Here is a 20,138-nt window from a genome sequence, read left to right as displayed (position 1 = left end):
TGTATGTTGGCCCTAATCATTTCTGGAGAGCAACCTGGAAATAGATAATAAAAAAAAAAATCTTTAATGTTTATTTATTTATTTTGAGAGAGAGAGCACACATGAGTGGGGGAGGGAAAGAGAGAGAGTACAAGCAAGAGAGGGAAAGAGAGAATCCCAAACAGGCTCCCTGCTGTCAGCACAGAGCCAACTTGGGACAAATTCTCACAAACCATGAGGTCATGACGTGAGCCGAAATCAAGAGACACTCAACCAACTAAGCCACCCAGGCACCCCTAGATATCAAAAATTTTCAAATGCACTGTTTTTGATCCAACTTTTTCACTATTAGGTATTTATCCTAAGGATATAATCAGACAATTTTTCAAAAATGTACATATAAGGATTCCCACTGTAATGCTACTGATGAGGTCAAAGCATTCAAAACAGCTTAAATTTAACAAATTAGTGTATTAGCCTTGTTTAAACTCTGGTACATTCATTTCTTTTAATTTTTTTAATGTATATTTATTTTTGAGAGACAGAGACAGAGTGCAAGCAGGAGAGGGGCAGACAGAGGAGACACGGAATTGGAAACAGGCTCCAGGCTCTGATCTGTCAGCACAGAGTCCAATGTGGGGCTCGAACTCACCTGCTGTGAGATCATGACCTAAGCTGAAGTCAGATGCTTATAAATTCTGGTACATTCAAAAAATAAATAAATTATGGGGCGCCTGGGTGGCTCACTTGGTTAAGCATCTGACTTCGGCTAAGGTCATGATCTCACAGTTTGTGGGTTCGAGCCCCGCGTCAGGCTCTGTGCTAACAGCAAGGAGCCTGGAGCCTGCTTCGAATTCTGTGTCCCCCTTTCTCTTTGCCCCTCCCCCACTCACTCTCTCTCTCTCTCAAAAATAAACCAACATTAAAAATAAATACATAAATAATAATAAATAAATAAATTCTGGTACATTCACACAGTGGGAATTTATGCAGGTATTTATGACTGATAGGAAATGCTACATGATATACTGTTAAGTGATTTAAGAAATGCAAGTTTCAAAAATACTGCATATATATTATGATTCCCACCTCTGGTTAGGATTTCAAATGACTTTTTTCCTGATTTCTTTACAATTTTTTTATATTTTTTATATATGAGTTATCTCTTAAAAACAGATGAAACAATAAATGTATTTTCCTTTGAGAAAACAGGTGAGGTGTTACGATGTACCGAGGGACAACACTATCTGTTGGGAACCTTGACTCCTCCTTTGTGATCTCAGAACAGTCTGGTGGAAAGAGTGCACACAGAGAGTTCAAACTGCAAGGTAGCCTATATTCCTGATAGAGTTTATTCAACTACACAATAATAGCATTTTATTTACTTTGGTTAGAATATATAAAGCCCAATAACATAGAAAATACAAATAAATTTTCAGAATTTTTTTCCAAATACAATAAACTCATAAACTAACAAAGTAAAATGATTACCTATCTCCCTTTGGTTTTCTTTTTTGTAGTGTCTTCCCTTTGGGTCTTCTTTCGCTTCCTAAACAAGGGCTCCCACCAGGTCCAGTTACCCGTATTGATTCAAGGCCTTTGGAAGATTTTTTAAATGTGAATTCCACTGGTTCTCCTTCTTTTAGGCTTCTAAATCCTTCCATGAATAATTTGCTCTGTAAAGAGCAGGGGAGGGAGACAGAGAGAAAGAGAGATCATGATTATCAATGTTTTATAAATTTTCTCTATGATTTTCAAATTCACAGAGCAAGATATTCACTATTAGCCATTACAAAGTATGAAATCTTTTTTTAAGTTCAATAAAAGTTACACCATTTTAAGGTTTCCTGTTGCAATGCTGGCAATAGGAGATAAACTAAGACCATTTTTTAAGGCAATTTGGTGATACTTACAAAAATTTTAATGTGCATATTCTTTGACCCAGCAATTCCACTTCAAGGACTCTCCTACAGACATACTCACACACAAAGGTTCAAAAACAAAAGAAGAAGACCTATATCAAAATTCACTGCAGCACTGTCTGTTAAAAAAAAAATTACAACTACCCTAATGTCCACCAATGGGAAACCAATTTTACAGATTAGAGTGTAGCTATATAATATTATTGAGCCATGAAAAGATCTAAATGTCTCGCCATCTGCAACATGGATGGACCTAGGGGGTATTATCCTAAGTGAAGCAAGTCAGACAGAAAAGACAAAACTGTATAATTTCACTTATATGTGCAGTCTAAAAAACCAAACAAATAAAGCAGAAACAGATTCATAAATACATAGAACTGATGGCTGGGGGGAAATGGGTGAAGGGCAGTGGGAGGAACAGGCTTCCAGTTACAAAAGAATACCATAATACCACCTACGTAAAGAAGTTTTTAAAACATGCATGTTTATTTATATAGAGAGGAGGTTCTTTTCTTCAGTTCTTTTTTTCGGAAAGTGGGAAAGCTTGTTGGTATACACATTATTGTACGTTTTTGTTTTTTATAATTTGAAAGGAAATAGATTTTTACAGTTTGAAATATAGTGGATTTTTGTGGAGGGGAAAAAGTTTCCCGATTGCAAAAGTGTAACCTTGGTTACAAATATTAATTGGCTTTTTCGATCTCTTTTCATCAAAGTCAATGTGCCAATTCAAAATAACTAAAAATAATTAAATCATTAGTTTTATGTTTTCAAATGCTTTTGTGTGTATTTTATGGGTCTAATTTGGAATATCATGTAGTTTTCAAAGACTTTTATGAATTTGGGGGCAAAAGGAAGCAAAACTAAGTATGATGGGAGCCCCTGGGTCAAGTCCATTTCTTTAAGTAAACAGCTACACAGCTTTGATAGAGCCATTTCATCTCTTTTCTGTTTCTCCGTAAATTTAAGCGATTTGAGTTTCCCCACGTGTATTCTAAGGAACAATGAATGGTTCCAAGAAAGACTCCATGAAAACAGGATTTTGTGGTCAAATAAGTTTGTAAAATGCTCTACCTTGTTTCTCCTTAGATGAATCACATTAGCATATATTAAAGTCTCTGAGATTCCATACCCCTCCTCTCCACTCCCTAAATAAAAATTTTGTTTGACTGTGTTTATTTAACCCAGCAATTTCCTGACTGAATTGATCGCAGAGCCGTTTATGACTACAGTTGACAAGCACACTTAGGGAAATACCGGACCAGAAAGTCTTTACCCCTCCTGAGTCCATGACTCTAAAGGCAGCTAAATAATTACATACAACCAAACAATTACATGGAACAAATAAAAACAACACTTCAAAATTCAAGGCAAAGGGAGACTATTCATGGTGAAAGTGATAGGACACATGAAAACACGGTTTTTAACCAGTCATCTGATGCTTCAAATTCCTTCATGTGGAAGTCTGCAATTTGGCATCACCTTTATTGCTGTCTGATGTCATGCAGAAGTTAAGGGGGAAAACTCACAACTGCCTACACTCCTTAAAATAACAAAAAAAAATTTACTGTTTTTAAAGCTTTATTTAGTATTTTCAAATCTTCCCTTCCCCCCCCCCAAGCTTTCTCCTCACTAATTATAAATAGTTCTTTTGATTTCATTTCCTTTTTCACTCCCCAGTCAAGAAAGTCCAGATTATCAAATCAGATGAAGTGGAGCATACACAGGTCAACTATAGCAATTAAAAGAATAAAGGGACAGCAGTTTTAACTAGAGCTATCGTATGCTCATGTTTTGTTGATGTAATATAAATTCTATCGCTTATTTCCTCACAGTTCTTAGTATGTGGGTGTATTTCACCTTCTATTATTACAATTTTTGATAGGTATCATTTATAAGTGAATTGTTTCTCCAAATTTACAGTAAAATTCTACTCTAGTAGACCACTAAGTTCTGGCTATTCTTCATGGTATTCTTAAAGAATAACTTTTTTAACTCTATCTTACATTACTCCTTCCTAAAATTAGTATATAAGGCAATTTATACTCATAATAATAGACAAATAATTGACTATCTCCTACCTGGGTAATTGTAATTGTTTCTTCATTGGCATTTCAGCATCAAGTCTCCTCCTTACTCCATAACATCTTCCATATCTACATATTCTCTCAGAATAAATCTTAGCCTATTAGTCTCAAAATTCTACAATACCTCTCCCAGACTGTAGACTGAGACCATTCATAATCTTACCTCTAGTTATACTATATATTGTATGATTCCAATTATATGACTTCGTATAAAAGTTAAAACTATGGAGATAGTAAAGAGATCAGTGGTTTCCAGGGATTGGGTGGAGCAGAGGGTGAAGAGAGAGAAATAGGTAGAACACATAGGAATTTTAGGGCAGTGAAAATAGTCCACATGACACCATAACAATGGATAGAGGTCATTACACATTTGACCAAACCCACAGAACACCAAGAGTGAACCATAATATAAACATATAGACTTTGGGGTAATTATGATGGATTATCGGTTCATCGATTGCAACAAATATACCACTCTACCAGAGGATGTTGATAATGGGTCTCAACCCCCACGCCAACCCCAGCTCCAAGAGGAGGGAGACAGAATCCAAAGTAGGCTCCAGGCCCTGAACTGTCAGCACAGAGGCTGACGCGGGGCTCAAACTCATGAACCGCGAGATCACAACCTGAGCCAGAGTCAGACACTTAACCGACTGAGCCACTGATGCACCCCTAGAGATTGAGTTTAATTGCCAATCTTTAATATAAGTTTTGTAAGTCAATGTAGGTTTTGTAATGAAACTTCCATAAAACCCAAAAAGGTGAGGTTTGGAGAGCTTCTAAGTTGGTAAACATGTGGAGATACTGCAGAATCACGTGCCTAGAAGGGCATGGGAGCTCTGTGCCCTTCCCACATATCTTGCCTTATGCATCTCTTCCACCTGGCTATTCCTAGGTTATATCCTTTTATAATAAAGCAGTGACCTAGTAAACAAAATGTTTCTCTGTGTTCTGTATGTAGCTCTAGCAAATTACTCAAACCCATGGAGAAGGTTGTTGGAACCTCGAATCTATAGCCATTAGGTCAGAAGCACATGTGACAAGGTGGGACTTACAAGTAATGTCTGAAGCAGGGTGATGGGGAGCAGTCTTGTACTAAGCCTGTGGGATCTGTACTTAACCTGTAGGATCTGATAATAATTCCAGGCAGATAGTGTCAGAAATGAGTGGAATTGTAGAATACTTAGCTGGTATCGGAGAATTGTTTGGTGGTATGAGAAAAAAATCCACAAATGTGCATTGGAGTCAGTATCCTCTGGACTTTGGTAGAAAGCACAGTACTACAAACTCAGAGACAAAGGATGTTTATTATTCAGAGCAGTAGTAGAAACAGGTAATCAGCATTTTTTGTGCTGGTTCCACAAGCCCTTATTCCCACAGGGTGATAGGAATAAGGTCAAATGAAACCTACACACAGTGTGTTGCATTACAAGAGGGGAACACTGACCTTAGGGAAGCTGAATTTTTCATAATGGGCAGTAAGTATGCTTGCCCTTTACTCTGCAAGGAAACACTATCTCTGTGTTCCAGGGTTGTTTGCTATACAAACATCCTTGAAAAGGTAGCCCAGAACAAAGGAGAGCCATTGCCTCACTCACAAGACATGCAGCAATCTGAGAGAATTAGGGAAAATTGTCTTCCAACAATACTGAGTGAAAGCAGCTTTATACAAAAAGAGTACAGACCGTGTATTCCATTTGTTTGAATTTCTAGAACACACCAATCTAACCTATGGTAGGAAAACATTAGAATAGTTGTTGCATGGGGGTAGGTGTGTAGACTGAGGGGAGACAGGCAGGAATCTTACTGGAATGAGAATATTCAAGGTTTTGAGAGTGGTTCAGATTACAAAAGTGGAGACATTGTTAAAGTTACTGAAAGGTGCACTTACAATTTGTGCATTTCATCATCTATCAATTTTACCTCAAAAAAAGATATTGAATTCTAGTTAATGATATGCATGCTGAAGGATTTAAGGAGGGAGTGTATTGATATCTGTAACTTCTTTTGAAATGCATCAAAAGAAATGGATTAATGGATCCACAGAGAGAGAACCGGGCAAAGTAATGTGAAAAAACAAGCATAGGAAAATTATTATACAATCTAGATATTGAATATAATGGTGTTCACTGTTAAAATTCTATCAACTTCTTTGCATGTTTCAAATTTTTCATTTAAAAATATTGTAAAAATATATCTTTGACAGAGAGACACTATGGGTAAGAGATATCTTGGCATACTTACATTTTTTAAAAAAGTAATAAACTGAAATTGAAGTTATCATTATTTATAAAAGTATCTATCTAGTAAAGACCAATGTGTATATGGCACTATATTGGACATTACCAACAAATCTCAAAAACTTAAATGTGCTAGTGACTTACAATCAGACATTTTATATTACTTATATAATTGGAAAGGAGGGAAAAGGTGAATGGTGGAGGAGCAGACAGAAAGACAGAGAGTTGAATAAGAAGTAATAAATGAACATGAATGGAATTAAGAAAAATGAATAAAGTTCTTATATTCATCTACAAAGAGAATCTGCAGAATTAATTTCAGACTGTATACTCTGGACTGCTGGGACGATGCTTGAATTAGTCAGCAGGCAGGTGATTAGAGAACAACATATGGGAGCAGAGATCATGAAACTAAAGCAGCAATTGATATTCAGATCCTGCTCTCCTTTTAAGAGTATTTTCTGAAGAGTTATACTTGATCCTTTCCTCCCAGGCCATTTCTACCTTCTGCTTGGGGCTGATTTAGCTTTGAGAACAGAATGATATTCACCTTTGTTGTAATGATTGGTGATGGGGATAAGTCCAGGGAACATGAACTAATGGGAAGTGTGCCCACTTTCCCTTTTAGAAATGAGCAAAAAATTAGGAACCTCTCATACCACACATATAATAAAGATTCCAAGCTTATCTTTTTGAGTTTATCCAATGAAAAAAAAAAATCACCAAAAACTCAGCTTTCCACAACTAAAGCTGCTTGCCCCCATCTGAAGCCCTACAAAAGAGTCACGTTTAAACTAGATTTTTTTTTTTTTTTTACAAATTTAAAGAATTCTGGAGTTCAGAGAAATGCTTCAAGGATTCTGAAATTTATTCAAATTTCTATTTTAAGAATATTTTTAAAGTACCTTAAAATCTGTAATATAAAACACGTATATTATACTGCAAAGTAAGTCAGCAGAAACCTAACAGGTTACCCTACGTGTGGACGTGCAGGTTTCAGAAATTTCTACAGGTATCTTTCAGTGTGTATATTAAAATCTGTGCTTTTGATTTACAGTACAATACTACAGTTCTGTATTGCTCTTTCATTAAAGATTCAGGCTTGCTCATGGCCACTTACAAAAAAAAAAAAAAATCAAACAAGGGCAATTACTACTAGGGCACATGTGACATACACAAATGTGGCAAGACCCAGGCACATAATATAATCATCAGTTCTTTAATAACAAGTGAACACATAATATGCTTTGTTATAATACTTTGAGAAATATTCACTGAATTATCAGTAGATGTATGAAATGAAAACAACTACCTCTAAAGCTAGAGTTTTCCATTCACTTATTTTATTTTTTTAAAATGTTTTCAATGTTTATTTATTTTTGAGAGAGAGACAGAGAGACAGAGCATGAGCAGGTGAGGGGCAGAGACAGAGAGGGAGATACAGAATTCAAAGCAGGCTCCAGACTCTGAGCTGTCAGAAAAGAGCCCGACATGGGGCTCGAACTCACAGACCACAAGATGATGACCTGAGCCGAAGTCAGTTGCTTAACTGACTGAGCCACCCAGGCGCCCCTAGACTTTTCCATTTCTTGACTAAAAGCAGGACAGTTTAGACAATGTGCTGAGTCATTAAATTCAGGGTAAAACAAGTTCCATTATACTAACAATAATGAATTCTTCACTTGTTTCTACTATGTAGCCCAAAACTTCTGCATAAAATCATCATACAAGAGCAAGCAAATACTATGGCATTACTTCCTGTTGTGGTTTTTTTGAAAATAAAAATGTTTCAGGGGCTCGTGGGTGGCTAGGTCGGCTAAGAGCCTGACTCCTGGTTTTGGCTCAGGTCATGATCCCACAGTTCTGTGAGTTCAAGCCCCCCAGTGGGTTCTGCACTGACAGCGTGGAGCCTGTTTGGGATTTACTCTCTCTCCTTCTCTTTCTGCCCCCCCCAAAACAAATAAATAAATTAAAAAAAAATGTTTCAAACATTCATGTATTTCAAATAATGAAATTAAGCAAGGTATCTGCATGATTGCTGACATGAGTCAATGTCACTTTCAAATACAAAGAATTAAAATTAAAATTTACTTAGTGGGTAGGAATATAAAATTATATCATTTAAAATTAACCTACTAGGGTTGCCTGGGTGGCTCAGTCAGTGAAGGTCTGAGTTCGACTAAGGTCATGGATCTCGTAGTTCATCAATTCTAGCCCTGCATCCAGCTCTGTGCTCACAGCACAGAGCCTGCTTGGGATTCTCTCTCTCCCTCTCTCCCTGCCACTCCCCCATTTGCTTGTTCTCTCAAAATAAATAAACTCTAAAAAGTTAAATTAAATTAACGTACTAAATTGAATATAAAGGAAAAGAGATATGGATAGAGAAAAAGTTTAGATTTAGCAACACAGTTTTTATAGTGTTATTAGGCTTACAAAATTAATGTCAACAATAAAACTAAAACTAATGAACATAAAGCACAAAATAAAATAAATGAAACTGAATTATTTTATTTTATTTGAGAGACAGAGCACGTGAACGGGACAGGGAGAGAGAGAGAGACAGACACACAGAAAGAGACAGAGAGAGAGAGAGAGAGAGAGAGAGAGAGAGTCAATCCCTAGCGGGCTCCAGGCTAAGTGTGGAACCCAACATGTGGCCCCATCTCACAACCGTGAAATCAAGACCTGAGCCCAAATCAAGAGTTGACCACTTAACCAACTGAGCCACCCAGGCACCTGTAAGTGTGACTGAAATTTTATCTGACAAAAGGGTACTGACTTTTTGAAGTATTTTTTTAATGACAACATAGAATAACTTAAAAAAACTTTTAAGATATATTTAAAAATACGCATGTTCATTTTCAACCAAGAATACCATTTAAGAGAGCTGAGGTATCTGGCCATCGAAAACCTCCCAATTAGACATTTATAAATTCAAGTATGCAAGTACTTTTTAAATATTGCCAGTGATTCAACACAGAAACAAAAATGTCTTAGAATTCTGTCAAGCTATTGAGCCTTTTTGTAAAAAAGAAACTGCTATGGATAAAACCAGCTCCCATCTTTTATGGAATATTGTTTTTATTTTCACTATGTTTACCGAACATAGTAATTTTCAACAACTTGTGAGGGGTGAGTGGCAGTGTTTAGGTCATACAGCTATAGGTGTTGAAGCTGTAAGGGCACTTAGACATCTCATTCTTGGAAGATACAAATATTATAAAATAGCAAGAGGATAAAGGAATTATAGAACACTCATAAGTAGAATGCCACTGTGGTCACCATTACAGATGCTACAAATATTCTGGTTTCCCTCTCCTCCAAGGCAAATGGTAGGCCTGCACTTTACTCTGCATTTTAAATTAGGCATGGCCACGTGACTTGCTTTGGCAAACGAAAATGTGAGTATCAATGGCATGGACACTTTTTTGTAGAAGCTTTTAGAGATAGTACACAATCTGCCCTATTCTCTTTTCCTGCCTCAACAATTCTACAAGCAAGTTTCATAAGGGAACCTCCATTTGTCTGAGTCCTGATATGAGGATCATGAGCAGAAGGCACTGTGGACCACATTGTACATGTAGTCTGAGAGAGAGAAAACTTTCCCTGTGTATGCTGCTGAAAATTTCAGATTGTTTTTGCCAAAACAGAACCTAAAATGTCCTGGGTGGAACAGACAAAAAGAATCTAGAAGTGAGTTGTGGCCATACCCAACACTTAAAATATCTGGCATTTTCTTACAGGTTGGTATGTGGAAGGAAAATTATGCTGGATGGCAAACCCTAGTTAGTAAAACTGTCACATAACAAAACATCTCAGTCTCTCTTAAAAATGGGCAGCCAAAAATCACCAGAAACTTCCACACTGAAGAAAAGAGCCAAAACAAGCAAACAAATAAGAGCCTTGAGGAAATAAGATGATGTAGAGAGAAGAAATCATTAGAAACTGCAATTAACATCCTCCGATACATAAAAGATTATACTGCATCCATAAAACCACTTTGGATTCTCCTGAAAACAAGAAAGAGCTCTTCAAAATTGAATACAGTATTAGAAAAAATTCAATAGGCGTGTTAGAAAATTGATTGCAAATTCCAAAAAGAGCACAAAGGTAAAAATGGTAATAATAAAAGTGGAAGGCTTAAAATAAAATACAGCATCCACTAGTAGGAGTTAAAGAAAGAAAGAATTAAGAAAGGAAAAGACTATCTTTATTGAGAACAGTTCCAAGAAGAGGACACAAATTTTCACATTGAAAAGATCAACTCATTTAAAAAATTACTTTAAAAACCATCACACATCACTGAAAAGCCTCAGAACAACTGAAGTTTGGTGGGGGAAAGGGACCTACCTAAAAGCTTCTGAGGAGAAAGAAAAACAGGCGGACTCTTATAAAAAGAAGTAAGAATCAAGACAGAATCTGACTTTTCAACAGGAACAATGAACACTGGAAGATAATAGAAAAAAAATGTTTTCAAATCTGATGAAAAAGCATTTCTTTTTTTCAGTTTTTTTTTTTTAATATTTATTTTTGAGAGAGAGACAGAGTGTGAGCAGGGCAGGCACAGAGAAAGAGGAAGACACAGAACCCAAAGCAGGCCCCAGACTCCAACCTGTGAACACAGAGCCCAACACGGGGCTCAAACCCACAAACTGGAGATCATGACTTGAGCCGAAGTCGGACACCTAACTGACTGAGCCACCCCGGCGCCCCTGAAAAAGCATTTCTATATGAATTCTATATCTAGCCAAACTATCCCAGAGTCTTGAAAACTTTACCTCCTTAGTGCCCCTTTTCTTAAGAAGCATTTATAAGAAGCATTTAAGAAGGTACTCCATCAAAACAGGGAGAACCAAGAAAGATGAAGATATGAGATCCAGAAATAGTAAAGAAGCAAAGAAAATTCCCAAGATGAGAGTAAAGGAATGCATGGGTACAACAGTTCTCCAGCAGGCCTGTACAGAACAACAGAAGTTTACACTAGACCAAGACCATGGTAAGCTCTAGGAGAGATCCATCAAGGGGGAAAAAAAAAGAATTTGGCAGATGTCCTGGGATGTTTGAAGCTACTGAGGAACCTTCCAGTTCTGCTGAAATTCTGGAGACATGTTAATAATATGTACATAGAATATTAAGCAAAAAATAAAGAAATAAAAGGCAATTATCAACTATAAAAGCTGTTTTAAAAAAAATTAAAGAAATCACAATATACTGTCATTCCTCTGTAAACATATATGTAGCTACAATAAAGTACCAAATATTAATTTAACCAAAAATTGTGAACTTTCTTTTTAAGAATAAGGGAAGAGAGAGGGAGAAACAAACCACAAGAGACTCTTGATAGAAAGCAAACTAGAGGTGCCTGGGTGGCTCAGTTGGTTGAGCATCTGACGTCAGCTCAGATCATCATCTCACAGCTCGAAAGTTCGAGCCCCACGTCAGGCTCTGTGCTGACAGCTCAGAGCCTGGAGCCTGCTTCAGATTCTGTGTCTCCCTCTTTGTCTGCCCCTAACCTGTCTCTGTCTCTCTCAAAAATAAACAAACATTAAAAAAAATTAAGAAATAATAAAAAAAAGAAAGCAAACTATGGATTGACGGAGGGAGGTGGGTGGGAGATGGGCTAGATGGGTGATGGGTACTAAGGAGGGCACTTGTAAGAGCACTGGGTGTTGCATGTAAGTGATTGAATCACTGAACTCTACTCCTGAAACCAATATTGTACTGTATGTCAACTAAAATTTAAATTAAAAAAAGGAAGAAAAAAGGAAAGAAGTGATGTAAAAGATACAAATTTTTATTTTATATTTAGTTTTTAAAGTTTTTTAAATTTTATTTTGAGAGAGAGAGCGAGAGAGAGAGCGGGAATGAGTAAGGGAGGGGCAGAAAGGGAAGGAGAGAGAGAAACCCAAGCAGCCCGACTCGGGGCTTGATTCCAGGAACTGTGAGATCACGATCTGAGCCAAAATCAAGAGTTAGACACCTAACTGACTGAGCCACCCAGGTGCCCTTAAAGTTTTTTATTTTAATTCCGGTTAGTTAACATACAGTGTTATACTGGTTTCAGGGGAATACTATAGTAATTGAAGACTTCCATACATCACCCTGTGCTCGGCACAATAGATATACTCCTTAATCCCCATCACCTATTTAACTACCCCCCCCCACCAGCCTCCCCCCTGATAATCATCCATTTGTTCTCTATGAGTTAAGAATCTCGGGGCGCCTGGGTGGCGCAGTCGGTTAAGCGTCCGGCTTCAGCCAGGTCACGATCTCGCGGTCCGTGAGTTCGAGCCCCGCGTCAGGCTCTGGGCTGATGGCTCAGAGCCTGGAGCCTGTTTCCGATTCTGTGTCTCCCTCTCTCTCTGCCCCTCCCCCGTTCATGCTCTATCTCTCTGTCCCAAAAATAAATAAAAATGTTGAAAAAAAATTAAAAAAAAAAAAAGAATCTGTTTCTTGGTTTGCCTCTTTCTCTTTTTCCCTTTTCCCATTTGCTTTGTTTAAATTCTACACATGAATGAAATCATACAGTATCTGTCTTTCTGGCTGACTTATTTCACTTATCATAATACTCTTGCTCCATCCATGTTGTTGCAAATGGCAAGATTTCATTCTTTTTTACAGCTCAGTAATATTACACTGTATATATAAACCATATCCTCTTTACACATTCATTAGTTGATGGACACTTGGGTTGTTTCCATTGTTTGGCTGTTGTAGATAATATTACTATAAACATCAGGGTACGTGTATGCCTTTGAATTAGTATTTTTGTATTCTTTGGGAAAATACCTAGTAATTTATGAGATGCAGCAGTAAATACTATAAGAAAAAGCTAGACAATTTTATTTTGGCTTCCAAATATAAAAAAGAAAGAGACAGGAAGAAAGGGGCACAGGTTTGCTTTTCTCTTTTTCCTTCTAAGCCTTATGGAACTATTTGGGTTTTTTAAACTATTACTTTAATAAAACTAAACTTAAAAAACAGAATCAAAGAAAGAGAGAGAGAGAGAGAGAGAGAGAGAGAGAGACAGAGAGAGATCTAAACTCACTATTTCTATTGCCTCCTGATCCATTTATTCCTTAGTCCTTGGTAAAGTGACCTTCGTACCAAATTTTAAAGAAGTGCTCTAAGGTCACCCTTTGACCTTCTTTGGTGCAAATCCAGTGAACTCTTCAATCTTATCATATTTATCAGCTTTATAACACTTGACATTAAACACTCCCACACTGCTCTTGGCAGCTGGGACCCTAAGCCTAATATTCTTCTTTATGCCTCTATTCACTCCCCACTCAGTTACATCCATAAGCTCGTCTTCCTTATTTTTTAAATTATTGATGTTCTGTAATGTCCCATTTTGGCCTTTTGACTGCACCTGTTTTCCCAGGGATATTTTCTACATTCCCTTAGTTTCAACTACTACTTATATAACTTCCCTTATGTTATCTCCAGCCCAGACTTCTCTACTGGGCTCTAGTCTCATATATCTAACTGCATCCTACATATTTTCATATACAACTCTTCTTCATTATGTCTAAAAGCGAACTAAGCCATATCTTCTACTACTAACAGTAAACACATACAGTGCTTACATGCCAGAAGTTATTCTAAGCATTTTACACCCATTAACTCATGTGTAAGTGAAACTAATGAAGTAGGTGAAGGGGGTTAAAGATACCAACTTCTAGTTATTCAATAAATAAGTCACAGAGATGAAAAGTACAGCACAGAGAATATAGTCAATAATATTATAATAATGTTGTATGGTGACTATATTTACCGTGGTGAGCACTGAATTATGTATGGAATTGTCAAAACACAGGGCACCTGGGTGGCTCATTGGGTTAAGCGTCGGACTCTTGATTTTGGCTCAGGTCATGATCCCAGGGTTGTGAGACAGAGCATTGTGCCAGGCTCTGCACAGAATGTGCAGCCTGCTTGGGATTCTCTCTTTCTCCCTCTCTCTCTGCCCCTCCCCCACTTGTACTTTCTCTCTCTCTCTAAAAATAAGTAAACATTAAAAAAATTGCTGAGGGGCGCCTGGGTGGCTCAGTCGGTTGAGCGTCCAACTTCGGCTCAGGTCATGATCTCTCTCGGTCTGTGAGTTTGAGCCCCGCGTCAGGCTCTGTGCTGACAGCTCGGAGCCTGGAGCCCGCTTCAGATTCTGTGTCTCCCTCTCTCTCTGCCCCTCCCCTGCTCATGCTCTGTCTCTGTCAAAAATAAATAAACATGAAAAAAAATTTAAAAAAAATTGTTGAATCACTATGTTGTACACTTGAAATACAACAATGCATGTCAGCTATACTTCAATAGCAATTTTTTAACGAAGCTAATAAAAAAAATGAAAACACAAGAGACTAAGTAACACACCCATGGCCACAAAGCTAGTAAATGGGAAAGCCAGGACTTAAAACCAGGCAGTTTGGCTTAGGGGTGTAGCCCCTTAAATACAGTATATTATCTCACTAGTCAGTTCTTCCTAATGTATTCCTTACCCAATGAAAAGTCACCATCATCCATTCCGTTACGTAAGACAGAAACCTCCATCTTCCTCAAACCCACATCAACCAGCAACCAATTAATACTGACTTTACTTCCTTAACACGTATAGAATCTGTTCCCTTCCTTCCATTTTCCTAATACAATTCTTCATCATTTCTCACCTAAACTGGAAAAAAATAGCTTCCTATGGGTCTCTTTGCTTTTAATCAATTCTCCACATTCCCACTAGAGTGAACATCTGAAAGTAGATTTGCTCCTTCTCTCCCCATATGTTCATATTACCCTTCTCGTAAATACAGGCTTCAAAGTTTCAATGTGATCCCACAGCGCTCAGCATGAAGTTTAAACTCTGAATCCTTCATTTGCTGGCCTTGCCTATATTCCCAGGCTTAATTCTTACCATCCTCTTCTACTCCTTCTCTGTGCTTTAGCTGTAGACCTCAAATACTAGGGGGTCTCTGCGCATACTACTCCCCCTAGAACACCCTTCTCTACTCTCTTCTCTACCTTCTCTACCATGGCCAGGTCTCAGTTAAATAATGTCCTTTTCTGTTTTTATGATATGTGGTATATGTCTATAATAAACTTTCCCACCCACGACTGTAATAAGGTGTCTATCCCTCTGAATTGGCTGCAAGCTCTTAAAAGATCATGATAACACATCATTTCATCCATCCAATAGGAAACTGTGGCAGACAGGTTACATAACTCACTCAATGCCACCCAACTAGTGATCGGAGAAATGTTATCTAAATTCAGATCTGTGTGACTCCAAAGCTAATCATGGTTTTTATGCAGAAGGAATGAACATGATGAAAGCAATATTTATGATAGGCTATTACAACTTAAGACCAACAGAATCTTTCTCATATTCCTGGGTAGCGGTTTAGTGATATCTACAGCTAAATGCTCTGTCTTAAAATAATTCTGAATAAGGGCAGGACTCTCTTAGCAGCTTCATCACGCTTTTTTTTTTTCCTTTTCTTTATCTCTTCCATTCAAAATCATAGGTCTTTTATAAAAGTTGTATCTGAGAAAACAAAGTACTCATAATTAACTATTACAACAAGAGACTTTTAAAAATATTTTATTTAAATCTGCAACTTAGAGATGAAGAAATTGAATCCCAAATAAACTTTGGATAATTAAATGCCCAAAGTCTTAAGACCACCAAAGTAAAAATAAACAAATGAGACTACATCAAACTAAAAAGCTTCTGCACAGCAAAAAAAACCACAAGCAAATAAACAACAAACAAAAAGCCATTTCAACAAAATGAAATGGCAATCTACTGAATGGGAGGAAACATTTACAAATCATGTATCTGATAAGGGGCTAATATCCAAAGTATACAAAGAATTCACACAACTCAACTGCAAAAAACAATCTGATTAAAAAATGGACAGAGGACCTGAATAGACATTTTTCCAAGAAGACATACAGATGGCCAACAGATACATGAAAAGATGCTCAACATCACCTATCATCAGGGAAAGGCAAATCAATACAACAATGAGGTATCACCTCACATCTGTCTGAATGGCTGTATCAAAAAGATAAGAGATAACAAGTTTTGGTGAGGATGTGGAAAAAAGGGAACCCTTATACACACTGTTAGGGAGAATGTAAATAGGTACAACCACTATGGAAAATAGTATGGAGGTTCCTCAAAAATTTTAAAATACATCTACCATATGATCCAGAAATTCTACTTCTGGGTATTTATCAGAAAAAATGAAAACACTAATCTGAAAATATATACGCACCCTCATGTTTACTGCAACATTATTTACAACAGCCAAGATATGGAAACAAACTAAGAGTTCACTGACAAATGAACGTTTAAAAAAAAAGTGTACACACACAATGGAGTATTACTGAACTATAAAAAGGAATGAAATTTTGCCATTTGCAACAACATGGATGGACCCTGAGGGCATTATGCTAAGTAAAAGAAGTCAGATAATAAAATACAAATATAATCTCACTTATCTATGGAATCTTAAAAACAAACAAAACTCTAAGCTCACAGATACAGAGAACAGACTAATAGTTCCCAAAGGCAGGGGTAGGGATGGGTGAAATGAATGAAGGGGATCAAAAGGTATTTCCAGGGGCATCTGGATGGCTCAGTAGGTAGAACACGCAACTCTTGATTTCGGGGTCATGAGTTCAAGCCCCACACTGGGCACAGACCTCACTTAATTAAAAAAAAAAAAAGTATTTCCAGTTATAAAATCTGCAGTTGTAAAATATATTTCCAGTTATAAAATAAATAAGTCTGGGAGGGAAAATAGTCTAACAACTAGTTAGTGGCAAAGCTGAGACAAGATCATGTTTCTTACATTGAAAGTGAGTGTTCTTTTTCACTACATAATGCTATTTCCCAGAAGCCCAACTTAAAAGTATTTTACAGATTAAGACAGTAAATCTCTATTACTAATTAACCTGAATGAAGCTTTCCTCATAGTAAAGTTAGGTAACTTGCAAATCTACTGTCATTGTTACGTATTGTCAAAGTTGTAAGAACAACCTCTGACCAACTTGAAAAAAAACACAGTTCTTTCTCTTCAATAAGCTTACACTCTAAAAGACATGGATAAAACATCAAAGACCTCCTCAAAAGACATATACATCTCCTCTAGAGGAGTACAGAACAATAGAATTTTATGCAATGATAGAAATGTTCTACATTTGAACTGTCTACAATGGTAGCTACTAAGTAGCCACACGCAAATAATGAGCACTTACATTACTGTTAGTGCAACTGAAGAACCAAATATTTTATTTAATTTTTATTAATTTAAATTTCAATAGCCACACAGGCTACTGACTACCATCTTGGATACACAGTCTTAGAGTTATATCATAAAGATCTGAGAAGTACTTTGCAAAGAAGGTGTGGAAATAGATTACATCTCTCTACCATTCAGTCATATTAATGTAAAATAACTAGCATAGAGTAATGACTCCGACATATCACATTATTTTGAAATGTCTTTTTTAACTCCATGACCACCTTCATCTTCCAATCTATGTATCAGAGAGCAGGATATTATATGCCAGGGGAGAAAACCTTCATGGCTAGTGCAAGGTTGGGCAAAGAATGAACGAACCCTTGTCCTCTAAAAAAAAAATTAGAGAATCTCTTCAAGTGCCCAGCCTGCTCCAATGATCACAGAAGGGCCACAAAGCCCCAGGGGATCTTTCCAGGCATGAAACAAGTTCCACAACTCAGCTCTAATTGTTTCACTGGATAAATCACTGGATACATGTGAGGCAAAGTCCCACCTACACCTATTATTATAAAAAATAATAATTTTTACATTACTACAAATTGTACCAAATAACCAAAAAGAAAAGAAACACATGTAGTTTTAGGAAAGGGTTTCATTAATTTATGACAACATATGGATTTATGTGCTATATATAAATATTCTAATATTTAAATACTTGTCTAAAAAACTGTCTTCCAGTTAGGGATATGGATTACTTTAGTATCAAAAATGTGGAAAGGGGATAATTTTATTCATAGTGATATTATAGTATTTCCCTAATTAGGTCATTAGGCCATCATCTTTCAGTAATGCTGTTTTAATTTCTACATTGTCATTAGTATACTTCCTTATACTTATTTTCTCCTGTATTCTCCATCCATTTGTTCAGCATATTTCATTGCCCTTGTTAATAATTCTTCCTTTCTCTTTCACATGTCCCTTTTCTCTTAGAATCCTGAAAACTTTTTTTCTGACACTGATCAAACCTAACCACTATTTTTTGTAAATGAACTATCTGCTGTTGAAAAAAAACACATATATAGGAATTAGTGGTTTCTAAATGCACTCAGTTTCCTCCCAGCTTTTCCACCTACCTCTGTGAAGGCCCACAGGGTCACAGATAAGAGAATATGTGGATAGCTCAACACATCAGTTACTACCATAAATAAGTCAAGCATAAATCTTGCTGACAGTGAGAAGTCTGGACCAGGAAATAATGCCAAAAGAAACACCATCCTCAAGTATAAAAACCTGTGATTTGTGTATGTTCCAAGGGCAAATGACTTATATGTTTTCCAGAGGCAGAGCACAGATACTATACATAATCTTATGTGCGTGGGGCTCAGCTTGCTTAAAAACAAACACAGTAACTCAGGATCAGGGCTACCACAGACAGGTTCTAAAATGTTTTAATAAGGATGAGCATCTGACCAACTTAGAAGATCCTCCTGTTCCCTGTCTGCATATGATGGTGGCAATGAGTGAAGTAACAGCAAGTCAAAGGCTACTAATAAGATGAGATAAAAAAAAAAAATTGGAAATACTAACAAAATGCAAAACATATACAAACATGTCAATATACCTATGTATGTTGTTACATCTACCACTTATAAACTATTTCTGAAATCTATGGGAATTAGTAATATGAGCTGGGGTTTAATAAGATGGAATTCTTTGAAAACAAGAGGTGATACATACATCAAGGTAGACTGAATCAGCAACATGACTTTGGTCACATTATTTAAGCTCTCTGTATATATTAATAATACCTAAATAGGGTTGTTATAATAATCAGATGAGTTAATGTACGTCAACTGCTTAGAACGGCAGTTGGCATGTAGTAAATCTTAGACCAGACCAACATTAAAAGGGGACCTTGCATGTAAATGTGATAGCATTTTAAAAGTATTTATGGGGCGCCTGGGTGGCTCAGTTGGTTAAGCGTCTGACTTCAACTCAGGTCATGATCTCACGGTTTGGAGTCTGAGCCCCACATGGGGCTCTGTGCTGGTAGCATGGAGCCTGCTTGGGATTCTCTCTCTCTCTCCCTCTCTCTCTCTCTCTCTTTCCCACTCATGCTTTTTCTCTCTCAAAATAAACTTTAAAAAATAAAATAAAAATATTTATAAGTAGTGACTATTGCTTTTCTCCTACCTCATCACACACAGCACCTGTACATTTTATGAAATACAAATAAGCAAAACAGAGGGTAGATATTGAGCTGTGAGCTGTTTCAGTGGTGTCTCCAGGCGTCAGCACCATGGCAGAAGACATCAAGAAGTACTGGACTGACCCTTTTAGACAGGTGCCTCCCCAACCAGAACCAGACCAGGAACTGCTGGCAGAACTTTGTGGACTTCCACCACTGTGAAAATACAATGGTTGCTAAAGGGGGTGATGTCTCCATGTGTGAATGGTACCACCATGTATGCAAGTCCGTCTGCCCCATATTCTAGGTGTCAGCCTAGGATGACCTCTCAGCAGAAGGCACACTTGCTAGGAAGGTGTGAACTGGCTCTACCCCACCTCTCCTTGTCCTCCACCCTTCTCCCAGGGTACCTGATGATCCCCACCCTGGGATCCTGAATCACAATTTAACTTATAATAACAACTACTTGTTGCAAATATGTTTTA

General features: G+C 37.1%; 1 protein-coding gene across 2 annotated transcripts in view; it reads right to left on the bottom strand.

The window, feature by feature from the left end:
* Positions 1–20,138, bottom strand: part of LIN28B (lin-28 RNA binding posttranscriptional regulator B) — a 135,618-nt gene that overhangs the window by 62,489 nt on the left and 52,991 nt on the right. For both annotated transcript variants that reach the window (XM_040474275.1, XM_040474276.1), the window contains one exon: positions 1,471–1,655. In XM_040474275.1, coding sequence (XP_040330209.1) covers positions 1,471–1,655 — 185 coding nt within the window. The remainder of the gene's footprint in view (positions 1–1,470; positions 1,656–20,138) is intronic.

Source organism: Herpailurus yagouaroundi, unplaced genomic scaffold, assembly GCF_014898765.1.
Source record: "Herpailurus yagouaroundi ecotype Mexico unplaced genomic scaffold, PumYag 139, whole genome shotgun sequence".
Taxonomy (NCBI): Eukaryota; Metazoa; Chordata; class Mammalia; order Carnivora; family Felidae; genus Herpailurus; species Herpailurus yagouaroundi.
This window is presented reverse-complemented; position numbering and strand designations above follow the sequence as displayed.